This window comes from Nestor notabilis, unplaced genomic scaffold, assembly GCF_000696875.1.
Source record: "Nestor notabilis isolate BGI_N333 unplaced genomic scaffold, ASM69687v1 scaffold4651, whole genome shotgun sequence".
Classification (NCBI taxonomy): Eukaryota; Metazoa; Chordata; class Aves; order Psittaciformes; family Psittacidae; genus Nestor; species Nestor notabilis.
In genome coordinates this window covers 21,576-45,290 of record NW_009915953.1, presented here as the reverse complement: position 1 = coordinate 45,290, position 23,715 = coordinate 21,576, and the positions used below count along the sequence as shown (strand labels likewise).

The 23,715-nt window shown below is 38.7% G+C and overlaps 1 protein-coding gene across 1 annotated transcript; it reads right to left on the bottom strand.

Annotated features, from left to right (window-relative positions):
* Positions 1 to 2,471: 2,471 nt before the first annotated feature.
* Positions 2,472 to 23,238, bottom strand: LOC104413391 (catenin alpha-3-like). The gene is made up of 3 exons (XM_010024368.1): positions 23,136 to 23,238; positions 16,158 to 16,292; positions 2,472 to 2,940 (listed from the first exon to the last, which is right to left on the bottom strand). The coding sequence occupies exons 1-3, from the start codon at positions 23,226 to 23,228 to the stop codon at positions 2,653 to 2,655; spliced, it is 516 nt and encodes a 171-aa protein (XP_010022670.1). The 5' UTR covers positions 23,229 to 23,238; the 3' UTR covers positions 2,472 to 2,652.
* Between the last annotated feature and the right edge of the window lie 477 nt (positions 23,239 to 23,715).

Below are 23,715 nucleotides of genomic sequence, written 5' to 3'. Positions count from 1 at the left end.
CATAGAAGTGGTAGTTCCCTACTTTTCAGGCCTACGGAGGGGGTAATGAGCTATTACGGTGGGCTTTTTACATCTCCAGGACTTGTTTCTTATCCTTCTGCCTCTTGAGACAGGAACACACTTTACCTTGTAATTTTTTCACTTGTGTTTGAAATTCAGCCAAGAAAAAGCAGTCTAAATATAATTAACTCATCATTCTTTTGGCTATTTTCAAAAAACAGCAGTGTGTATTTTCTTGTTCATTTAGAAGGTTGTGTTTTGCCCAGTAAATTCAGTGTAATAGGAATAGTACTGAAAGTTGATATCAGACTGGCTATTGAGTATGGCCATGATAAGAGAGCAGTAAGTAGCACTGCAGGAAGGAGCATTAAATTAAGCAATAAACTGTGCTTTAATGATACTAATGCTAGGAAAACTCTCAATTAGACCTGACTAATAGTGTACACTTATTGAGCTGGAAGGCTGGCACTCCTATGAGCAAACCTGAGAGGCTTTTGAACTGGGTGTTCGCTGGTCTTAAAGACCAATAAGGAGACACATCAAAGAAAAATAAAAAATAAAAATCTCACAACACTAGAAGACATCTTCTCAGTGGTGTAAATGCTTTTTATTAATCATGTGAAAACAAGCTATAAGTTACAAACATTTGAGGTCAAGGTGATCTATCTCAAAGGTGTAACCTGGAGACATAAGGATTTATTAAGAGAGTAACACCCTTCCAAAACAAGGAACTCTTCTGCTGGCTTCTGGACCTGAACATTGCTGGGGACGATAGGTAGTCTGAGGGAGTGGGCCAGAACCTGGCATGGAGGTTTTGGCTTTGAAGTGTGACAACACTGTATGCTCTCTTGATCTCTATACCAAACAGAATCTTCATTTTGGCTCTGTCAGTCTGCCAACAGACCTACTGAAAGTAGGTGATCCAGCCTGCTCTGTATTAGCTCTGCCTGCTCCACCTGAATGTTAGCTGGCTCCCTCTCTTTAGTCCCAAGAGGACTGCAGAGGCCTATGCATGCTACAAAGATCTTGATGCAAACAAGCTTGAGGGAATCTTACTTTGAAAAAATACTTTTTGTTCCAAACTTCTACTTTTGTATTATTTAACAGATAGTAAAGTTAGGGAAGGTAAAGTAGTGATCTGCAAAATTTCTAATTCATGATTGCTATACATTTCATGAGGTTTCTTAACCAACAGCCTAGAAATGATACTGCTGTTCCGTCCTGAGCTTAGAAACAGAGAAGCACCCAAAAGAGGGAAAATGGAGTTTATGGTTATTTTTGCTGCCCACATTGTGCTAGGTAGGTCCACTGCTGTGCCAAACAAGGCAGTAAATGACATGGAGCAGCAGCCTATAGTCTGGAGCCACCTCATAGCCAATGACCATCATGAAGTTCTGGCATTTGAGCGCTTTCACCTTAGCAAATAATACAAAAAGGATCTACTTAACTGCCAAGTAAGACGTCTTGAGTAAGAAGTGTAATCTGGGAAAACTTAGCGACATGGCAGGGAAGACAGGTTAGATTCTTCAAAAAAACCCAAAAAACCACAACAGTCAAAGTGGATTTGATTCTAACAGCTTCAGAAGAATTTTCTTTAATTATCTTACAGAAGCCTGGTGTTGATCACAGACTAACAGCACTTACCTTCATTATATACGCTGAGATACAGCACAGCCATTTAGCAGACTGCTTACTGGCACAGTTGTGCATTTAGGACTCTACTCTCATAAGAAAAATATTTTAAATCACTACAGCTACCTTGCAAAAATCTCGTAATTCCTAGGATTCACGATAGGTGTATGCGTATTTCACATGCTTATCTCAGAATAATGATTTATTTCATATTTTTTGTTTCGTGCAGTGATTAGGAAAGTTTTTTATTGTTAACATCTGATTAATCTGAACTTCCAAATGTAACAGTTGGCAGATTTATTAGTGCTCACAGAATAGAGCAGGAAGCGGAACGCAGATTAATTTTAATGTTTCAAAAGGCCTTTTAAACAGCTATTATTACTGCTATGTTGCAGTCAGGTTTGTTTTTTTTTTTTATTATTACATTGTTACATCCATGTCGTTAGAACATTTTTTCTGTTTCATAAAACATCTTCAAACTTAAATTTCCGAGACTGGGCCTTGGATGAGGGGAGATCTTTAGATCTTTCAATCTAGATGCAAGTTGAGGGCCTAGACTCAGCTAGCATCAAGCAGTCCAGCTAATTTGATCATGGTGTAATAATGCTGATAAAGGATCTGGCCCAAGAGCACAATGTATGAAAAGCTGTATGTCATAAAACACATTCATCCCTGGTAAAGGAACGCTGAAGCCTAGTGAATGCAGTACAACTTCAGCCAGGTTGACAGATCACATCCTCCTTTCCAATGACAGCACCATCCCATAATGTATCTCTCAAAGTGCTCTTCTGAAAACATGCCAGTATAAAGCCATGATAAGTTTGTCACTGCAAGAGAATGGGTATTTTTTTAATACGTGTTTCTAATTAATCCAGAAGCATTTGCAAATAATTTAAGTGTTACCTTACATATTTAGAGAAAAGTAAAACATTAACATAGTGCAATTATTAAATAAGTGGGGGAAAAGATGAAAATTCCAAGATGAGAAATTCAGGATGGAAACCAAGAAGTGGCAGAATATCAGACTACCTCTCTGCCTCTAAATTCACTCATGACTTGAACAGGATGGATTCTCTTCTTTGCAGAACCTTTTCTGACAGCTGCATAGATTTCTTCTGGCTTCTCTCTTTTAATTAGGGGCTTCTTCTCTGGAGCTTTCATTCTCCACATAACAACAGGATGTCGTGGGCCAGTAGGACTCTGAATCTTTATAATCTTTGTGGATGCAATATAGGACATCTTCACTGTCTGTACCACAGCATTCATTAAATTTTTGGCTGCCTGAATTAGTGAAGTGACGCTATCCAACTGTAAGAAGAAACAGAAACATTAGCCTAGGAAGCTGGTCTGCTTTTAAATTCAAGATGCTCAGGAATAAACAACAGTTAAAAAGTAAGACTACCATACCAAACCCTAACTTTTTGTTTTCCCTTAGTGTGTTTATATTCATGTTCCACAGCTCAGACTTAAAGCAATACACAGAAATTTGTGCTGGTGGAATACAAATGCTTATGTAGATAATGTTTGTTGGGGTTTTTTTAAATGTGACTTCATGGTGCTTGTCTGGAGGGTCTCATTGCTATTGCTAGTGATGGGTAATGAAATCAGCTCAAATTGCTATGAAAATGTGACCCATTACTTCTTTTGTATCAGCACTAGGCACAGTCTCCAGCTGCTCCTGTCACATTCCAGGCTCCCACACATGCTCCTGAGCAATGCTGGGATACTGTGAAGTGGCTGGTTTTGTCAGAGCTGTTGAACCTAGTCTTAGCTGCCAAGAATTTTAAGGGTAATTAAGAGCCAGACAGCACACAGAAATCACAGTAACTGTGTGGCCTCTCAAACTGTTTAAGGAGTGCCAACCTAAGAGGCAGAATGTGTAACAAACTAATCCCTATCACCTCCTACCATCTTCAACAGTGTAATACATATGCATTCAAGTGCTAAAGCAAAGGCATTTTCCCATCAATAACTCATGGAAACAGTGCATTTAATTAGATCTGAAAACCTGCTAAGTGCAACAAAAATGACAGCTTTAACAAGAAATTTGGCTTTGCCATACTGCACTGTAGCGTAATACAAGTAAACTCACCAATGGCACTGCTCCTTTCACAGATTTGAGGCCTGCAGGCTGCAGCATCTATGGGCTGAGAGCAGAGTGCTGGGGACATTTCACTGTCCTAGTCACCTCCTCACATGTGACTGGCATCACAGATAGAAGCTAGTTGCACAGTGCAGATGCTACAATCTTGGGAACTCTGGCTTATCACAAACCAAGGACAAGCACAAGTATATGACAAAAGGCCAGCACTGGCTAAAGAACTGTTGCATGTAACTGGCCATCAGTATTGTTCCAGCACTTGGAAATGAGAGAAAGCCTTTTTCTCATTTCTCCTGTTCCCAAAACACGGACTGATAAGGCTTAGGCTCAGCCCTTCAGAAGTAACAGGGACAACAAACACATAAAAAGTGAGAAACTGGGTGGGCAGGGGGGCAGGAGAGTAAGAGATCACTATGGTTTGGATGTAAAAGTAGTAGGATTACTCTATGTATGATTACTGTGTGTATTACTCTAGGAAATATAGGAGAACCTACATTTCAACTTCTAAACATCCTCTTTGTTGAAACATTTGCCTGTAAAAGCAATGAAGCCAGTTCTCTAAAAAGGCCATCCATTTTAGAGGGAGGATGATCTTGCACTTTGTTTTCAGCCTGTCTTTTGCAATATGCAGGTTTGCAAACTGAGTTTTTAGGAAAGGTTCAAGGTCTTCTCCCCTTTGCCAGATCACATGAATTGATCAGGTGAGAAGAGTGTGTTACTGTCTGTCATGCTGACTGTGTAAGACTTCGTACACATACATAAAAATTCAAATAAGACTGTCGTGGTTCAAGCCCAGCCAGCAACTTGGAACCACGCAGCTGCTTGCTCATTCCCCCCTTCCTCTTCCTTCCTCCCCCCGCTCCCGGAGGGATGGGCAGGAGAATCGGAGGAATGTAACTCCCACGGGTTGAGATAACAGCTCTCCAGTAACTAAGGTATAATACAAACCACTACTGCTACCAATAATAATGGTAAGAGGAGTAACAAGGGGAGAGGACACAACCGCTCACCACCGGCCGACCAATACCCAGCCCGACCCCAGCAGCAATCTGGGCCTTCCGGGTAACTCCCCCCAGTTTCTATACTGGGCATGACGTGCTGTGGTATGGAACAGCCCTTTGGCCAGTTTGGGTCAGGTGTCCTGTCTCTGCTTCCTCCCGGCTTCCCCTCCTCCCTGGCAGAGCATGAGACTGAGAAAGTCCTTGGTCAGAGTAAACATTACTGAGCAACAACTAAAAACATGGGTGTTAGCAGCGTTGCTCCCAGACTGAAAGTCAAAAACACAGCACTGCACCAGCTACTAAGATGGAGAAATAATGACTGCTGTAGCTGAACCCAGGACAAAGGCAATAACAAAAATGCAAGGGATGGGATTTAGTCGCATTCTGGAAACGCCTCTGAACTGGCAGAAAAACCCTCCAGTTATTATCATGCTTACTGCTGCTCTCTGGAAGTGCGGAAAAACCCCAGTACCCTCCAAAAAGCTAAAATAATGCACATATATGTGTGATGACAAACCAAGAAAAGGTGTAAAATTTACCAGATGGCCTCTAAAGTTCATTCCTTTATGCAGCATGTGAGTTTTTCAGAAGGGATTTGCAGTGTATAATAGTCATGTAATTTTTGCATGGTAGTATTTTAACATAAGCTGGTAGGTTATATCTGGGGCCTGTGATGTATAACCTTTACCTTGGGGAGCAGGCTTTCCAGCCACTCTGCTAAGTTAAGCAGTACAACATATTTATTGTCATATGATTTGATATGAAGTTCAAAGCACATGTTGATCTCCAACCTAAAGCTTATTTCAAATGCTGCTTTTAAACTAAACATGTTAAAAACCTCCAGGCTGTCAGTAAGGTGTTCTGCTCAGAGGCCTTGTCATTACCCTCCTGATACGTCTTCAGTCTCCAGCATATCCCTTTTTTCTAGGGAGGCTGCCCAGTGGTGTAGCATTAGCACACTGGCACATGAACTGATGTCCTGTCCAGTTTTTAAGCTGCTCAATGTTCGCTGTGGTAGTAGTATTTATTTGGTTGGTTAGAAGGAGTCGGAAGGAGAGACAGACCAAGTTTCATGTCAACATTCTTCCTTCATGCTAACCAGAGGATTATACACACAGACACACATGCACATGCATGTGTATACAGTCCCAAAATTTCAATTAGCTGTTGTTTTCTAGAACAGCTGATGCCACCATGATCCTGATTGATAGCTTCTTAAAGAGCTTTGAATAATCTTTTTTCCCCCTCAATGGTCAATACTGGTGGCATCATTCATACACAGTTTTCTAGCATTGGCTGTGTAGTAATACCACTATGAAGCTGCTGTACACCAGAGGGGGCAAAAGAAAAGTCTTGGTTCTATGGCAGAAGGTGTATGAGCTTAAGGGGCAGGCTTTTTCGTGAAGTGACTTCAGTTTCTGTAATCCTTCCACTGTTTTAAAGTTGACTGGAGTTAAGAGTAACACTAGGAGAAAATACGTTTGCAGCTTCTACATGAAATTGGTAGCAGCCTTGAAGCAGGGTAAAGGTTGTCCCAAAACTTCATCCAGTTTTTATTGTGACTCTAGTTTATGCTGTGAAATACAGCTGATGAAGTAGCATCCTTTCAGGAGACCATTACAACTTGCCTTTCCTCTCCTGTGGAAACAACAGTTATCACCTCATTCTGGCATCTGTAGCTCCTTTCACAAGATAGCCGTGGCTGTGGAGCAGTCCACCACACCACTGTGATACTGTATTTTTATTTATTTAACTATAATCATATAGATCTATAATAAATGAATGATAAATAAACTTAATGGGCTTCCGGTTTTGCTGAGGTTGGCATTACAAGGCTGTTTAAATTAGGGGTTTGGCTGCGGTTACCATAGCAGCAGGGGTGGATGGGAGGTAGCCGGTGTCTGTCAGGACAGGCAGCAATTGCCATTGATTTTACTTTGCTGTTAGCATCTCTGCACAGCCAGTGAAATATAGGGAGACTTACTTAATGCTGCCCTTTATGCTATCCATGTTACTTGCAGTGCCTTAGTTTCCAGGTTCCGGCTCAGTTTTCTGGTGCTCACACTAGTCTGACTTCTACACAGAAAATGTGGATATTGGAGGGAGGGAGAGGAAAGCTATTTTTAAAACTGCATTCAAAATTTCAGAACTTTCAGAAGATGTTATTAGACACGCACCACAGATGGTAAAAGTCAGGCAATATATATCATCTTTTTTGTCTCTAGAGAGCAGCTGGTTTTGTACTTCAATGCCACTAACATTATAGAGTTTGCTGTAAATCTATTGTTCTATAAATCTAATGTACTCAAGGACTGTCTCCACTTGGTTGCTTTTATCTCAGACATTCAGCAGGCTTTCAAGGTCTCATAACATATCTAGGAAAACTGATGAAATGTAACTTGGCATAAATGAAAGATTGATAAAATATTCATTGAGCATTTAAGTTCATTTCATGTAGCTGCAAACTCTTCCGTGTGTAGCAAGTGGTGCATAAAGACTTACCAGCAAAGCAAACAAACCAACCAACCCCAAACTAAAAGCTGTTTTATTTTTGTGTGACTCCCACTTTTGCTCTTTTGGCACTTTACATGGAGACACAGCATTCCAGCCTCCACATTTCACAGGTCTGACTGTGTCAGTCAAGATGGTAATTCATTAAAGGATTTAGGAAAAGCATCTTTTGCCTATCTTTCCTTATTTGTCATCTGTACTGTGTTAGTACTTCGTTTCCACTGCAAAAGAAACACAACAATTCTATAACCACTGTGGTGAAACATGGAAGATCTAAAGACAGTGTTTTGTGTTTTTTTTTTAAAAAAAACCCAAAAAACAAAAACCCTCCCCCCCCCCCTTCCCCCCCCCCCCCCAAAATCAGACTGGCAGTGCTCATGCTGAAATCGACTCCCTCCTCTCCAGCACTTGCACTCCTCTTCTGTAGTGAGTCCTGTGTGCAAGTAAACTAATTCCACTGAAGAACAAAACTGAAGGGCGTTCAGAAAAATACAAATTCTGAAACTTTATTTCCAATTTGTTTACATTTACTGTATTTTTCATATTTTTGTAGAATAATTTCATGTCTTGGCAGCAGTAGCAATCCATTACTATAATAAGTTTAACAATATGGTCAGTAATTCTTGTTTAATATTCAGAATGGTTCAGAGTATCATGATTTAGAATTTAAAGAAACTCTTCTGCTGTCAAAGTATTTTCTGTTCAGTGTTCCAAGAAATGCTTGCTGTGTCAGGTGTCAGCAGGAGTTGTTTCTGTAGCAATCAAATAGAGAATTTCCTTATTGTCAAAGCCTGTAAATAAGTCAGTCTCCCGCTCACATACTTTGCACAGATTTGTAGATGCTGTCTCTTTCACATAAACAAGTGGCAGACAATTGCCTCCTGCAATAAAGCTGCGAGAGACTATGCAAAACAATACTCACAAATCATTTTTTGATACATAAGGCATCAGTCTGCTCAAACCCCAGTTGGGATACTCTTGATTGATCTGCTGTGAGCCTTCATTTTTTTTGCAGGGAACTGAGATTTTACTATTTGAGGACAGTTCAGCCAGACTTCAGTTCTTCATACAGGTGAAAATTAAGAACTGACTATCACACACACAATACTTCAATTAGTGTTTGCGGTCTGAACTTGTTTCCATTCTATTGGAAAAAAGGCCAGTTATTAAAAATTAATCCTAATTTAACCTCTAGGTTTAAATACATTCCTAGAAGCAAATTTTCTTGTTACACTATACTGTGAGATTAAGACTGAATCTTTATTTCTTTGACAACTACTCTTGAAAATAAAATGAATTTTTTCTACATTACTATGAAGAATAGCAGTGCTGCATTGAAAGTAAGGAGAACTTAATACACTGTCCTTTTTTCATTTTCTTTCCACTTTTTTACTATGTGTAACAATTTGCTGTTGTAAAATATTCTTTGGTTCTTTCGCTAAAGTTGCTGTACAAAATAAAGTTACTTAATCTCTTAAAAAGTAGCAGAACAATGCAAAACAGGTACGTTATTAAGAGTGAAATCCTGACAGTTGAAAACATGGGGAGTTTTCCTTGGCCTGGGCCAAAATTCTAACATTAGTTACTTGCCTTGTTTACTGAGCTGAGGATATTCCTATTTCCACAGTTGTTTCTCCACCCAGAATTATGGTAATTTCATTGTAATGAAAACTGAGATCTTACTGTAGAAGATGGGTGTTCAAGAAAGCACAGGAAAAAGTTCCAGAGTTGGAAGCACTACCATGTTTCTTCATGTAATGACCAGGTAATAAATAAAACCTATCATGGATTCAGTCCCATACAGGTTATATATGCAATAAGCCAAAAGGAGACTTGCTGTTGCAATTCTTTTCTCCCCTTACTGGAAACTGTTCCCTCAGCGTTTTGCTCACCTCTGCTTTGCCATGCTCTCCCTTTGGGATATCAAAGATTATTTATTTCATATATCCAGTTTATGCAACTGGCCTCAGGAAATCTGCCTCACCATTTGGGTGGGTAATCTGGGGGTGTTAATTTTCTATGAACTGAGTTTTCCTAAAAATTTGGTTATGCTGTTGGTCATCTATGTCTGTCTGTTTATCTAGTAATTATGTTATACACCTCAAGGGTATCTGGGGTTTGTTCTCTTTGGTTTACCTATTTTTCAGGCAAGGAAATTGAATCTAATGAACTAAGTAACTAACCATTACCAGAATCTGCTTCAGGCTATGCAGCATTCACAGAACTGAAGCAGAGTCCTATAATTAGACCAGGCTCTGTGTCCAAGTTAAGTGATAAACAACTTACTTACACTAACTCCTGTAAAACTGTTTCTCTGAAACACCGTAATGGAACATATGCCTAGGCAGGCAGTTTGCCCAGTCCCTCCCAAGTTCTGTTTTCACTGGCAGGAAGGTTTTAAAAAAAGGAAACAATTTTTTGAAAAACAGGTCCTTGAGAAAAGGTTTAATCGAAATCCTTTCCTTGCTGTTTCCATCAGTTGCTTTAGTTTGTGAAGAAATGGAGTGCTTATTGCAATAATCTTACACGCACTGAGACCAAGAACTATAAAATGCAACCCGATTTTGCTAATTAGCAAAGTAATTACTATTAGGAAAAGTTAACTTTCTTGTAGTATACATTACCACTAACACTTCTTGCTGCTTTAATTTAGTTGTTCTCAGTAGAAAGCAACTGAGCTTTTTGTGAGTGCTTAACAGGAAAAAATGTATCCCTTGCTTTGATTCCAAAGGCCAGGAGTTCCATATACACACATACCGGCATAGACTAGGTAAAACCAGTGAAAGATGTAGTAGTATTACATTAAAAAAAAAACAACAAAAAAACCAACCAAACAGACAGTGTCAACTAATTCCTGTCAACTCGCAGCAAAAGGAAATTTTAAAATACTATACCAGGTCTTGGGGGTTAACGTCAACTTTAAGAAAATTAGCATTTTAGTATTTTCAGAATCAAATACCAATGTAAGAAATAATTCTGTGCATAGTGTAAGGCCCTACAAATAGCCTTCCACCATTAGTTCAAACAAACTGAACAGCAGGTTTCCAATGACATGGAGAAATACCAACAAGGAGAAGCAAATTGGCTGAACAAGGAGCAATAGCTGGGCCTCTGGCACACAGGCATCAGCTTTTTCAGAAGAGCAACTATGACGTTAAAGCAAGGCAAAATAGAAATTTTTTCACTGAAGGTTGCACAGCGGTAAAAAGCAGGACAGTGGTACTGAAGTTGGTGGAACAAACTACCTCTCATAAAGCAAGAGAGCTGTTACAGAAGCCAATCAGTAAGACTGCCAGCTTGCTGCCCAGCTCTGTTCCTATTCTTCAGTCCTGCAGGAGCTGAAGCTAGAAGCCATTCTGCCCACCTTGACTTCTCTTTTAGTAGGAAAAAGCAAACTCTAAGAGAAACCCTGAAAGGCACTACTTTCCATCTCCTCCCCTGCCAAAAAAGCAGCTCTTCAAGAGTTCAGCAAAATGCCAGCTCTTGCTGCATGGCTCCACTCTAACAGTGACTGAAAACCCCTAACTGTAACGAAGGTGTTGAGCAGCTTGCCAGCTGCTCACATGCTGGCTGAGATGGGATTTTTCTAGGATATGGTTATCCAAGGATTGGCACTGTGCCAGCCAAAGGCTTGGTGGCAGCTACAGATACCCTACCTTGTATTTTTCTGTCTGCTAGCTTACAGGTTTGACTCCATCTGTTTTTATCTTTTTATCTGTGGTATAGCCTTCAAAGCTGAAACACGTTTGTAGTGTGCAGGCAACTTTTGATTTAACTGGCATGGGAACTCAGTGGTAACTCACTAAATGAAAGAGACATTTAAATACAGCCTTCAAGCATGAAGTTAGAAGTACTAAAGCACCTACATTTGGCACAAAAGTGGACTTAAGTCACTGTTTAAGCAAGTTGGGTTCTTGAGATACTAACAGGAAGAATCAAAGATGAATCAAATGACACATTTGATTTACCCTATTTTTTTACTGTGGCAAAGCAAGCCAAGAGGATGCTGGGTTACATCAACAAGGGCATCACCAGCAAAGATAAAGATGTCATTATCCTACTATACTTAGTGTTTGTACGGCCATACCTGGAATACTGTGTTCAGGTTTGGTCCCTGCTCTACAAAAAAAGATGTGGACAGGCTGGAGAGGGTCCTGAGAAGGGCCATGAAGATCATCAAAGGACTGGGAAGCCTGACCTATGAGAAAAGGCTGAGAGAAATGTGTTTGTTCAGCCTTGAGAAAAGAAGGCTTAAGGGAGAACTTATCACCATGTTCCAGTATTTAAAGGGTGGCTACAGAGAAGATGGAGACTCTTTTTACAAGGAGTCACATGGGAAAAATGAGAGGTAATGGGTACAAGTTACTCCTGGGGAGATTCTGACTGGACACAAGAGGAAGATTTTTCACAATCAAAACAGTCAACCATCGGAATTTCCACAGGGATGTGGTGGATTCCCAACCATTGGACACTTTTAAAACTCAGCTGGACAACATGCTGGGACATCTAGTCTAGGTCACACTTGCCTAGGAAGATTGGACCAGATGGTCCCTGAGGTCCCTTCCAACCTGATATTCTGTGATTCTATGATTTGCAGGAAAAATAGAGCGAAACAGCCTTCAGTGCACAGGTAGGGCTGGCTAACCTGAGAGATCTTTTCTATGCCATTTATCAAATTCTGTGATACTGTAACTCTGAGAACTCTTTCTTCCACATTTCCATTTCCTTTTTAAGGCAAAAAACCTTTAATAACCACCATCACTGGGGCTCTGAGCATTACTGTGCCACTGGCTAGAATGAAGGTACTGGAAGGAGCTCAGGGAATGGCAGTGAGACAGGCAAGTGTCCTCATAACTATACTGAGAGACTACAAGATTCTATGGCATAAAGTCTAAAAGCCATTAATTGAGGAGAACAGTTAAGAGGACTATCAGCTGGATACTCCCACAGCATTCCAGCTTCCCAGGCACACTGGCCTATTTAACCTACACTACTGATACAGCAGGGGTATTAATTTAAGTAAGAAACATTCTAAGGGAGGTTGTCAGAGGAGTGTTACAGGGAAGACATGGTGGGGACAGTAAAAAAACAACTAAACGTAATGTGATCTAGAGAACAAATGACTATGAGCTGTGTTTATAGATTACAATGTACTTTTTCATATGCATAATGCTCGTTGTTGTCATGGCAATAAGTCCCAAACTGAACTAAGCTAGCAGTCACCAGCACCTCCTTAGGTACAGTGCTTCTATCAATTAGAATACATTTTCCTATTGAGAGATATTTGGGGGGCATTACACCATGGCACTGCTGACCAATGGTACATAGTAGTATATCAGGTTAATCTGTAATGCCATTTTATGCCTACTTTACTTTCTCCTCCATAGCTTCATCCCTAAGATGACACTGGTAAAACAGGTGTTACGATTTAGCTCTATTTCAAGATGACAGTTCTTTCTTTTAAAGATCAACAAATATGTGACAGAACTATAGACTATATCCTCTGCTCTTCATCTCCCTATTAATTCCTCTGACTTGGTCCTTAGGCTTCAACAGACCATTTTTTTCATGAACTCTTCTTGTAAGAAAAAACAACCCCAAACAATTCAAAATTCCTCAAGACCGATTTAAATCTGAGATCCTTGTGCGCAGTTGGAGAAAGGGAAGTGGAGGATGGATGTAAGTGCCATCTTTCTTACATCCGTATAACAATGCTTTTATGTGTGGATTTGTGGTCTATTGCCAGCTTTTGCTCAATCACTTTCACTTTGTGCACTGAAGCTGACTTGCCAGCTTGGAAGCTGATATTAACTATCTGAACAGAGCTTTCCTCCTTAGCTCTTCCGTTTGCATACACCTATCACAGTTTGTGAAGGAGACAACTGATAACAAAAGTGAACTTTGAGGAGCCAATGACAGACATCTGAGAGATGACCAAGAATCAGGTAGTTCAATCTGAAGCATACATGTACATGGGCACAAAAGAGAGAAATCACGGGGAAACAGTGAAAGCAAAATGATTATTTCCTAATGGCCTTTCTAATACACTTTTTCTTTACCAGATAGATCTTCACTATCCAGGGGATTGATTGATAGAGTTTCAGGTATCTTGAGTTTTTTACTTAATATTTAATACATAATGACAGCTTTACTATCTGCAAGGGCCTGCCCTCTTTTTTCCTTATTCATGCTTGATCTCTCTTTTTCTGATTCTCATTCTTTGTTAGCTTAAATAGAGGAATGAGAGAAGATAAGGACTGGGGAGAATATAATCCTATTCCAGCTGCAGTTCTGACTCCTTAAAAAATAGAGCTTTGCTACTCATTTTGTGTGAACAAAATCGGAAGATTTACTAGTGTTGCATAAACTATAAAAACCCTTTCTGGCTCAAAGAGTAAAACTCAGCTGCTTAAGCAGATACCTGACAGATAATAAGGACACAGATGTTCTGTCCATATATTATCTATAGAGTTTTTTTCCTTACTATGCTCCCAGATCTTGGAGTAGGGAAGGAGAGCCTCTGTGCTTTCTTAGGCAGAACTGTTTTGTCACTTTTTCCAAGGCCAACTAACCTACCTGATCAAATTCTAAAGCCCTCACAGAGACTTTCAAAGCCAGAATTTGCTCCAGGTTTTTAAAAAAATAATTCAATCAGCCATTTTGTATTAGTAGTGAATTTCTCTCCCTCTCTGCTTATCACTGTATACATACAACATATTTTTAATTCCCATATCCTCCTAAAATGGAAGCAAGTAAAGTACAAATAGTTCATTTACATATAGGTTAGGTTAGGTTAACCTAATCCTCCTTCCCTGAAACAGCATTAAGCTCTATAGTCATCCCTCTGGGATTATGAATGAAGTTAAATTTGGGGTTTTATTTTTAGAATTACAATATTGGCACCAGGATTACATACTTCCCACTGTTGACACAATAAAATGGTGAAGGAAATAATGCGACTATCATTACAGTGGAAGAAAAAAAGAGGAAGAACCAAAGAGGGCTTTCAAAATTTCTTGCAGTAAGTCAGTCCACCAGGCAGCTGCGCTCAATGACGGAGACAGGACCAGGAAAATGACAGCTGGCGTGTAGCAGGCGGTATGCAGATTTCTGTAGCTCAAGGATCCATGTGAATCCAAATTTGCCAAAGTAGTGGACAGCTCAAATCAGATACACATTGTGATGTGCAAAAATCTGTATCTTTTAACTAGTTTTCTAAGTGAATAAAGTTTATCTGTGTTGTCCATTTATTTTTCAGTCCTCCAGTAGCTTCCTAACTTACGAGTTAGCTAATCTCACATTTCCAAATTTCATGGAGACACAAAAATGCCAAAAATGTAAATCTCTACCAGGTCACAAACCCAGAGACTGCATAGAGGAAGAAAAGTCACAAATAAGAGATCCCAGAGAGAAAAAGACAGAGACAGACCAATTCTTGTTGGCTCTCAAGTGAGTGACCAACAGCCTGTCAGCACGGACTGAGCAGTCAGTATCTGCACCACCGTTTCCTGCTGCACAGCTGTTGTGGACTTCAGGGGAGGTTCACTCCATCTATGTATGTATCTGTCTGTCTGTCTGTCTGTCTATCGTGATCAGGGAAACATGTCAGATAGATAGATACACAGAAGTTGAGGTAAAAGCATTAGTGAACAGTTTATATGCAGGTGAGGGGGAGAACGAAGTACTGAAACAAAGCCTCTAAGCACAGAAGGCAATCATGGATTTCTGTTGTGTAGGACCATTGGAAGTAGTAGGTTTAAAGACAACATGGGCAAGTTCAGAGCACTGACAGCAGAGGATGTATGCACAAGAGAGCATGAAATATTGATATTTGGCTTTATTAACCCACTCAGCTCATTCAGCTGTTGGTAAAAAAGAGGAAGAAACAGATAATGAAGCTATACTTGATAAATTTACAACCCAAGTGAAAACAAGTACTTGCTTCAGAAAGTATACATTCAATTCAAAATTACTTATCTGTAAGTTCCAGGGTTAATATGACCTCTGAATTTTCATTTGAATGTATCAACAAAAATAGCCTACAAAAATTAATGTTTCAGATCTTACATCAGCAGTATAGGCTTTATTTTTGATTAGTTAATAAACCATATAAGATGTACTAATAGTTTTAGTGATACATATATTCCAGACTATGTGAATGTGAAGTCATCATAAAAAGCGAAGTATTTAAATAGTAAGAATGTGGGGTGGGAAGATTTTGTTACCTAGTTTATGTACCATTTAGAAGGTTTTACATCTTGAAATCATAATCCCATACGCTACAAGTAATAACACTAATAAATGACGTATGAATGCCTGGGATCCGATTTGTGCTAAAGACAAGTACAGAAAAGTTCCACAAAGTCATAAACAATATCATCTTTTCTGCTGCTAATGTTACTTACTGTAATGGAGCTAATGACTCTGAAATAAATGCCACATCAAGAAATCTACTCAGACTACTTGCTCTTAATTTTAATTTTTTTTTCTGTAGAGATGTAGAGTGTCTTTTATCACTTCCTTCTGAACTGGAAGTGCATCTCTGGGGATTTATTTTTTGGGTACAGACACACACACATGCATGCTCCATATATGTAAATAATGACCCACAATCTTAAAATGGGTTACAGTTCTTATAACCAAATTACTCCAGAGTAACAGTGAAGAGTAATATTTAAATTTAAAAGAATTAAAAAGAAAAAAAGCCTGCTAGTGATTACTACTCCTTTTAAGCCACCAATGTTATGTTTCAGTGCCTCAGCTGCTCTGTGTTAAGTCAGTGTGAAAATCAGTGAGGAATAAAGCAAAGAGATTCAGGGCTACACTGCAACATCTCGCAAGCACAGGAAAGCACAACTGCAATTTAAATGTATTTTGATTAACAGAGTAATTTATGCCAGTTTTCTACTTACAGCAGACATGATGAGCTCTCCACCTAGATTCTGGATTTCTGCTTTAACTTGGCTGCAGATTTTGAGCTGATGGGAGTACAGCTTGACCTGTTCTAGGTAAGCCAACAAATCCTGTTTGCATGATTGGTCTGGACACTGAAGATTAAGAAAAGAACAATTAATAAAGCATTTCAGCAAATGCTGATTCAAAATTTCGTCTCAAACATTATGTTAATATTTCACTGAAGAGTATTCAAATTCTATACCAACCTAACCTTGTTTTTCACTGCAGCTGTGTCAGGTAACATAGTCATTCCTCTTGTCAATCTTTTTAACAAAATAATGGGAGAAGTTCAGAATAATCCTACACTTTCCCATATTAACTTTTTTTCTTTAAACAGTGCTGGACTTGCCTTAAGAATATTTCTAAACAAATTATTTAATGTATGGAATAGTTACTTTCCCTTCAATTCCTAAGAGGTTACGCTTTCTTTCTAAGAAGATATCTACAAAAGCAATGTTAACATTTATAGGAAATTATGCTCAATTTTATAGTACGATTTATTTTTTTGTGTTCCATCCAAAATTCATTCATGTCAAGCCACAGATCTTCTGTTATCAGGTGGAACAGGACAATAAAAATGTCTCACAGAAAACACCAATTTCAGTACTTCTAGTAGCACAAGATTTTTAATAAAAATAGCATCTTTCCACCCTCACTTCTGTGAACTCCCAAAATACCTAGAGTACTTGGAGGGGAAATACTATTCTGTGAGTACCAGGCTAAATACCTAAGGCCTGCTATGCGTTTGTTCTAAAGCTGCTTGCTCTGGCAGAGTAAAGGGATCTTAAGATGAATGGTAAGTACCTGTTGTGCTACCACAGCTGTAAAAAGAGCATGATAAATAATGAACAAATCCCTACAAGTTTTCCAGAGACGTATTTTTAGCCTGTGTCCGTATTTACATTAGAGATGTGGTAACTTCCTTTTGAAAGAAAATTATGTTCATCTTTTGTTAAGAAAGGTATGTTCCCACCAACTGCAGTGGCAGCAGTCATATATGGGTTTGTATAGTTATTTAAACCCTTGAGTCTTATGGAATTGTGGTCAATGGGTTTAAATCCAAAACCTACCAGAAGTCAGAAAAAAAGCACTAATTCTATTTAATTCATGAAATACTGTACCTGAACTACTGGCACTGCTGAAGAAACTTGATACTTGTTTAAAATGGGAGTGTGGCAATTCTACTCTTCATGCAGTATGTCTGGTTAAGCAAAGCAGTCCATGTTTTAGACTTATGAAAAGGTAACAAGTAACAAAGAGTAGGATGAACAATTTTAAATTACTCACTTAATATGAATTAAATGTCAGTCCCTACCTCATGTTCTACTAGATCCATTACTAAAATGTTTTCTGTACTTTGGCATAATTTAGGAGGGAAATAGAAAAGTTTCTTGACATCGTCTCTTTCTTATGTATGATGTTTTCAAAGTGTTAGCATATTACAGAAAATTATACTAAAATATGCCTTTGCTTCTTCCTTACTCAACACTGCTTTAAGAACTGCACAAACCAGATTGAAATATCGGTATCTCAGTCTAGCGAGTTCAGACTGTTTACAAAACTGGAAGAGTCATTGTTTATTTAACTAATAAAAAAAATCTGTCCTGTCAGTCAAATGCAACTGTAATCCCTTTAAGCATCAGAACTAATTATATAAAGACAGCGTGTATTTCCTGGAATGAGAGATGCTCGCTCCTCTTTTTTCTTTCTTTTCTTAAATTTAAATATAGCATGATCTCTCCCCCCCACCCCCTGAAAAACCCAAAAGATGGGCAGACAGGGTGGTGATATAGTGTCTCATCCACTTCAAATAGTGACAATGTCTATTACAGAATGTCAGAGACACGAATAATTTAACCTTATTATAGAGTACTCTTTCACATCATAATATTGGCAGGCCAGTCTCATTTACTGTCTTACTTGTATACTGCATAGAGAAGAAATGTATAACATTTTAGGAATGCTAAAGATGATGTGCATCAAAGACCAAGAAACTGCCACTCAAAACCGAAATATGAAAACACTGATCAGTGATTGGTAGATTCAAAAAAGGCAAATACTAGGCATTATTAGGAAAAGATTTCTGAAATGTAATTATGCAACTGTACAACTCTGTGATACACCCACAACTCTTCTACCCAGTGTAGGTATGATGCATCTTTCCTCTCCCTTGCCCACTACAAGGCACATAGGAAAATAGTAAAAGGGCAACAAAGATTTTTGTGAAGACAGGTATTCTTTCCTCCACTACCAGAGGTCATTAAAAGTAACTAACTAGCCTGAGTTCAAAACAAAAGGAGATGGCTTTTAACACTGTTGTCAAGTTGCAGAAATCTCTGTTGCAGGATGGTTATACTGAAAACTTACATACGTTAAACAAGTTGCTGGAGAAATTAATGGAAAAAAAAATACCATGGACTATTTAAAGTATGTTCAAAACTATCAAAAATATGTTCACTTAAGTAAATTCTTGAATGGCTGCTGGAGGTTGGGAAACTATATTGTGGGAGAATCATGAAATGCATGCCATTATCTCACCAAGTTCTGAAGATACTCACTATTGACTATTGTCAGCAACAGGACACTGGCCTAAGTGAACCTACAGGGTCTGACCAAGTGTGCTCATTTTTATGTACTTTACCCATAAAACTTCACAAGACCATATGATCAAGGCAGGGAGCAACACAATAGAAAGAAGCAGCATTTACAGGGGTAAAGGTAAGAATTCTATGCTATTTTAAGCAGAATAATGTACTAAAAAAACCTTATAGCATATCCAAATCAACCTTAAACAGCTGTTAGAAAGAAATGTACTGTGTAGAGAGGATATTCCGTAAGGAATCCTCTATATATTGCTCAGAAGCATCTGGTACAAGTTGCTCGCTAGTGAAATCGAACACTAGGCTGCAACAGAAGGACGATTAATAAATTCTGAGTTCAATCATCCCAAAGGCAATTGATGGTTACCAGTTTAATGCGTCACATTCTTAGCTAGAGATCCTGGCAAATTCTGAGAGGTTCTTTCCCATATATATTGAAGACAGTGGGATATTAACAAGGGCTCTCCATAACAACAGGATCAGAACTGACTTGCATTCAAAACATGCAGCGATGTTTTACCTCATAGAGATAATATCCACAGAAACCTCCACATGATTTGATAAATTGTGCAGTGATTAAAATCACACTGAAACCAACATTCAACAATCAAAATGAAAAAGCCACTGGCAGAGCAGTGCCAAGACAAAACATTTCTGCAGGAAAGTCTGATGACAGCAGTGCTGTTTGTGCTTCACTTTCATTTCATCCCTTTGCTAACAAACTCAGTAGCATTTCTCTCGAATCTGAAGCTGTCTTTATGGTGATTAATACTGGGTATAATCACATACAGACCCACTACTATAAATGTGTAATTTATTGCAATTATTTGTTAACTGCAAGCTTTTAGGTAAGATGATCCTGTAATCAAGACATCTTTTTGGCACATCTGCTTGCATTGTATTTATCAGCTTATCATTTTAGATACCTTTTGCATTTTACTCTCAGGAAAACATTTTTGAAGTACATGAAATCTGCTAAGTCAGGAGGCTATCTGGTTCGATGGAATACAAATGTTTCATATTGATCCCTACACCTCCAGATTGTGAAAGTCTTTCTTTAGCATTTTATTGCCTTGATGTATTGATTCTGACGAAGAGACACCGTACATTGAGGAGCTGGCAACCCACACAGCAGCTGACCTGTGAACTAGGGCCAGACCTGGGCTGTGCTGCAGTGGACAAATCCCTTGGCCACAGCGTACGCCTAGTTAATGTATGGCAGCAGACCAGCTTGCAGGAAGCTCCAACTTGGTAATGGGTTTGGGACACCTGCATAGCCTTGCCTTTATCCAGGATTGCAGCAAAAAGTTCCATTGTGAACATCCCATTTGACAGTGGAAATTACCTGGTTTTAAATTTATGACCAATTTATTTGTGATTAATTTGCCTAGTTTTATGCTAATGCTGTACTGTGATTATTTTCACAGTTGTTAACACTGAGTCATCTTAAAAGTGCTATGAGTATGGACTGAAATTTAACATTCTGCTAATTGTACGACACTGTGTCCCTTTCCTTCAAACACAGGAAGAAGGGGTTATGAAAACCTGTCCTGTTAACTGCAAAGGCAGAGTAATAGTTGAGTCATGGGATGACTGCAAACAGTAACATGATGTGGTCTAATTAAATGCCAGTATCAGACTGAGAGAGTTGCCTAAGCTCGATAGGAACTGGTGAAAAGTATGTGCAGGAAGTTAACTTGAAACTGGTACAATGTAGAGCTCTTTTCACTTTTGAAACAAAGCACACAAATTCATTTTTTCCCAGAATAAAAACTCCACATAATTTAGATGTTATTAAAAGGAAACAGGTGAAATACTCCACTAAAAAGTATCAATGCTGCTAAGAAAGGCTCTCATAAAGCCTCCTTGGAATTCATGTTCCAGTCTGGGCACCAAATTCTTGAAGAGTTCCTTCAGTTTGGACCATATTCAGAGAACAGCTATTAGGCAGCCCAGAAGAATGTAGTTTCTTTTATTTTAGGACCCCAAGAACGCAGGACATGACATACATACATACATAGGAAATTTAACAAAATAATAGCTGAGAAAAGGAACTACTGGTCTTCACAAATACCTTCCAAGATTAAAAAAGCACAATGAGGAAAGAGCTGTAGAAGTTAAAGGATGACTTGGCACAGGCAAAACAGGTAAGAGAAGTTAAAGGATTTCTAGCCATCAGAGTAATGAGAGGATCATATTAAGCATCTCTGTAATAGGGGGAATAAAGGCAAGATTCTCTTTTATACTATGTCTGACACACGGCTAGCAATGCTTGTACTTGTGCTCACCACAGATGTACTGGAAGGGCTGCACTGATTTAGTTTTTGGTGTTTTGTGGGTTTTTTTTTGCATTGTAGTTGCTCATTTGCTTCTAATACTTATAACATGAAATAACATCTAAAATACAAGCAACACCTCTAACAGTGTATTTCTGATGCATACAAGATGCCACAGGGAATAAATACCAGGGGTCAGGTGGCTCAAAGGCATCAACTATGTGCAAGGTTCTGAGCTAGGTCAAATGGAAATAATTTGAGTAAATTCAGTAAAAGGGTTACAATAACATGAATGATGTCACATCATTTCAGCAGCAGCTGTTTCCCAGCAGCCGCTGGGAAATGTGTCACACAAATTATTAGTACTAATGATTCATGGCTACTTTTTGCTCATACCCATTTGCTCATGTTTCTGGTCTGCAGTCATTGTAGTAATAGAGAAAAAGGACAAATTCAGGGAAGAAGTGACTGAGACTGGATTCCCTATTCGAAGAGCAAGAGACTATGACCGTTGCTCTTCAGCTTTGATACCACATTGTTGTATGCAATTGATCAGTGATGGGTTAGAATTTTAATTTGTAACTGTTAAAAGCTTGAAAGGAGCCATTCTCCAGTGTTCTTGAAAAGAGTTAAGTGCTGGAAGAATATCTGTCAAGATCACAAATGGGGACTTAACAACATTTCACCTTGTTTTTTCACAAATCAGATCACAACTGTATAAATGGAAAGTATAAATTCTTTGTCTTGTTATCTGGAATTCAGACACATATGGTAGAAAACACTAACAGATTGTTGCTGCTTCATAGATATTAGAAAAGCAAGTGTTATATCCAAAACTCAAAAGTGAGTGGAAGAGAAACGATATGTAAAGGTATGGAAGACAGTGACTATACCACACTGCCCTGCACCTAAAAGGCATTACAAAGACTAGGAATGTACATGCTTTAGATTTAATACACACTTAAATTTCACTACACTCTTCTTCTGGCATTGCCTGGCCCTAAAACCACCAACCTTACTTAGCAAAGCAGGCTGCATGTGACAAGTTGCTTGGTATATTAATTTCCTAAGCTACTACGGAGTTGTGCTAGCCAGGAACATGAGCGTGCTTACTGATTTACGTACATGTATGCGGTTTGGGTATTTTGGTGGGGATTTTTAAGCTGTCTGATGTATTAAAAATTCAGTGGTAATAAAGTAGACCTTATAGTTCTAACACTCTGCATTTGACGATGATACATATTTCTTTTAAATGTTAAAAAATCACCTCAAGACTGCAGGTATGCAGAGGCCAAAACTCTGATTATCCAGAAGGGTATTTACATAGAAAACCATTTGACATCAATACTCCAAAGAAACTGCCAGTGTTGGGCGGCAGAAATGGAAGACAGATTAAACTAGGTACACCAGAAGCACAGATTCTATAACTAGGGGGGGAGATTAGGGTGAAAACCAAGTAATCTCAAAGAAAAAAGAAGCAAAGTTGGTAACCTTACGAAGTGTGGTGCTGAGACCTAGCACATGTCTAAGCGTGCTCAGAAGAATTCTATGCCAGTGCAACACTCCACATCTAAGGTGACTCACCTGAAACAATTCAAGTTGTTTCTAGGAAATTTACCCAAGGAAAAATAGATGATACATCTGAAATGTTGCATTCATAGCTCTAATGAGGTATGAATATATGTATATGTTTATACATACATATATTCATACATTTGTCTAAAATGCTGCATTCATAGCTTAAATGAGCTCACAAATACACCCATATGTACAAACACATGTGTAGATAAATACATGTACATACACATCTGTGATACATGTACACAGACGTTTATGCGTGTTTGTAAGTGTATTTAAACAGACACATTGATATGTATGAAGAGAATCCACACATACAATTAAGACACAATCTATGTATTCAGAAATTGAGAAGAAAAAGAAGATCAGACAGTAAAAATGTCACGAGCACTTTTGTAAGTGACTTTCTTAAGCGCTGGAGGTTCTGTGGATGGATTAATCTGTGACACAGTTTAATGCATTGCTGCATCAAGTAACGTACCTGATTGGCAATCAGCCGTGCTAGGACATCCATCCTTGATCCCGACTCTGAAATCATTTTTGCTGCATTAATTACATCAGATGTGTTCTTCATTGGTCCTCTACCCCTTCAAATGAAACAAAGAACCCTCTTACATTATTCAAAAAATTGGGAATAAATCATATCCATGCAAGTTAGGCACAGAAGAACTCAACTAAATAAAATAACTAAACCATACAGAACCAACATTAACAACATTAATTAAATCCCCACCACCCCAACTGTTTTGTTTTCGTGTCCCACAATTTGTATTGTTTGGCATCAAGTGGATGCAAAAGTACCAGAAAGATGTCACTGTGTTTTCATATTGGAAGCACAACACATGTCAAATCCTAAGGATAGGCATTTTAGAAGACTGCTTGTGGCATTCGCTTTTCTCGTGGTTACATGGAGTTTATGCTCCTTTCCCCTCCAGAAAAATTTCTAGTAAGTATGTTCTCACAAAGTTTAGCACAGGGATGTATTCAGAGACTCACGGATATCTGGTAAGAAAAATAGCTGTTTGGTAGTTTGATTTTTGGTTGTGGGGTTTTTTAAGTTC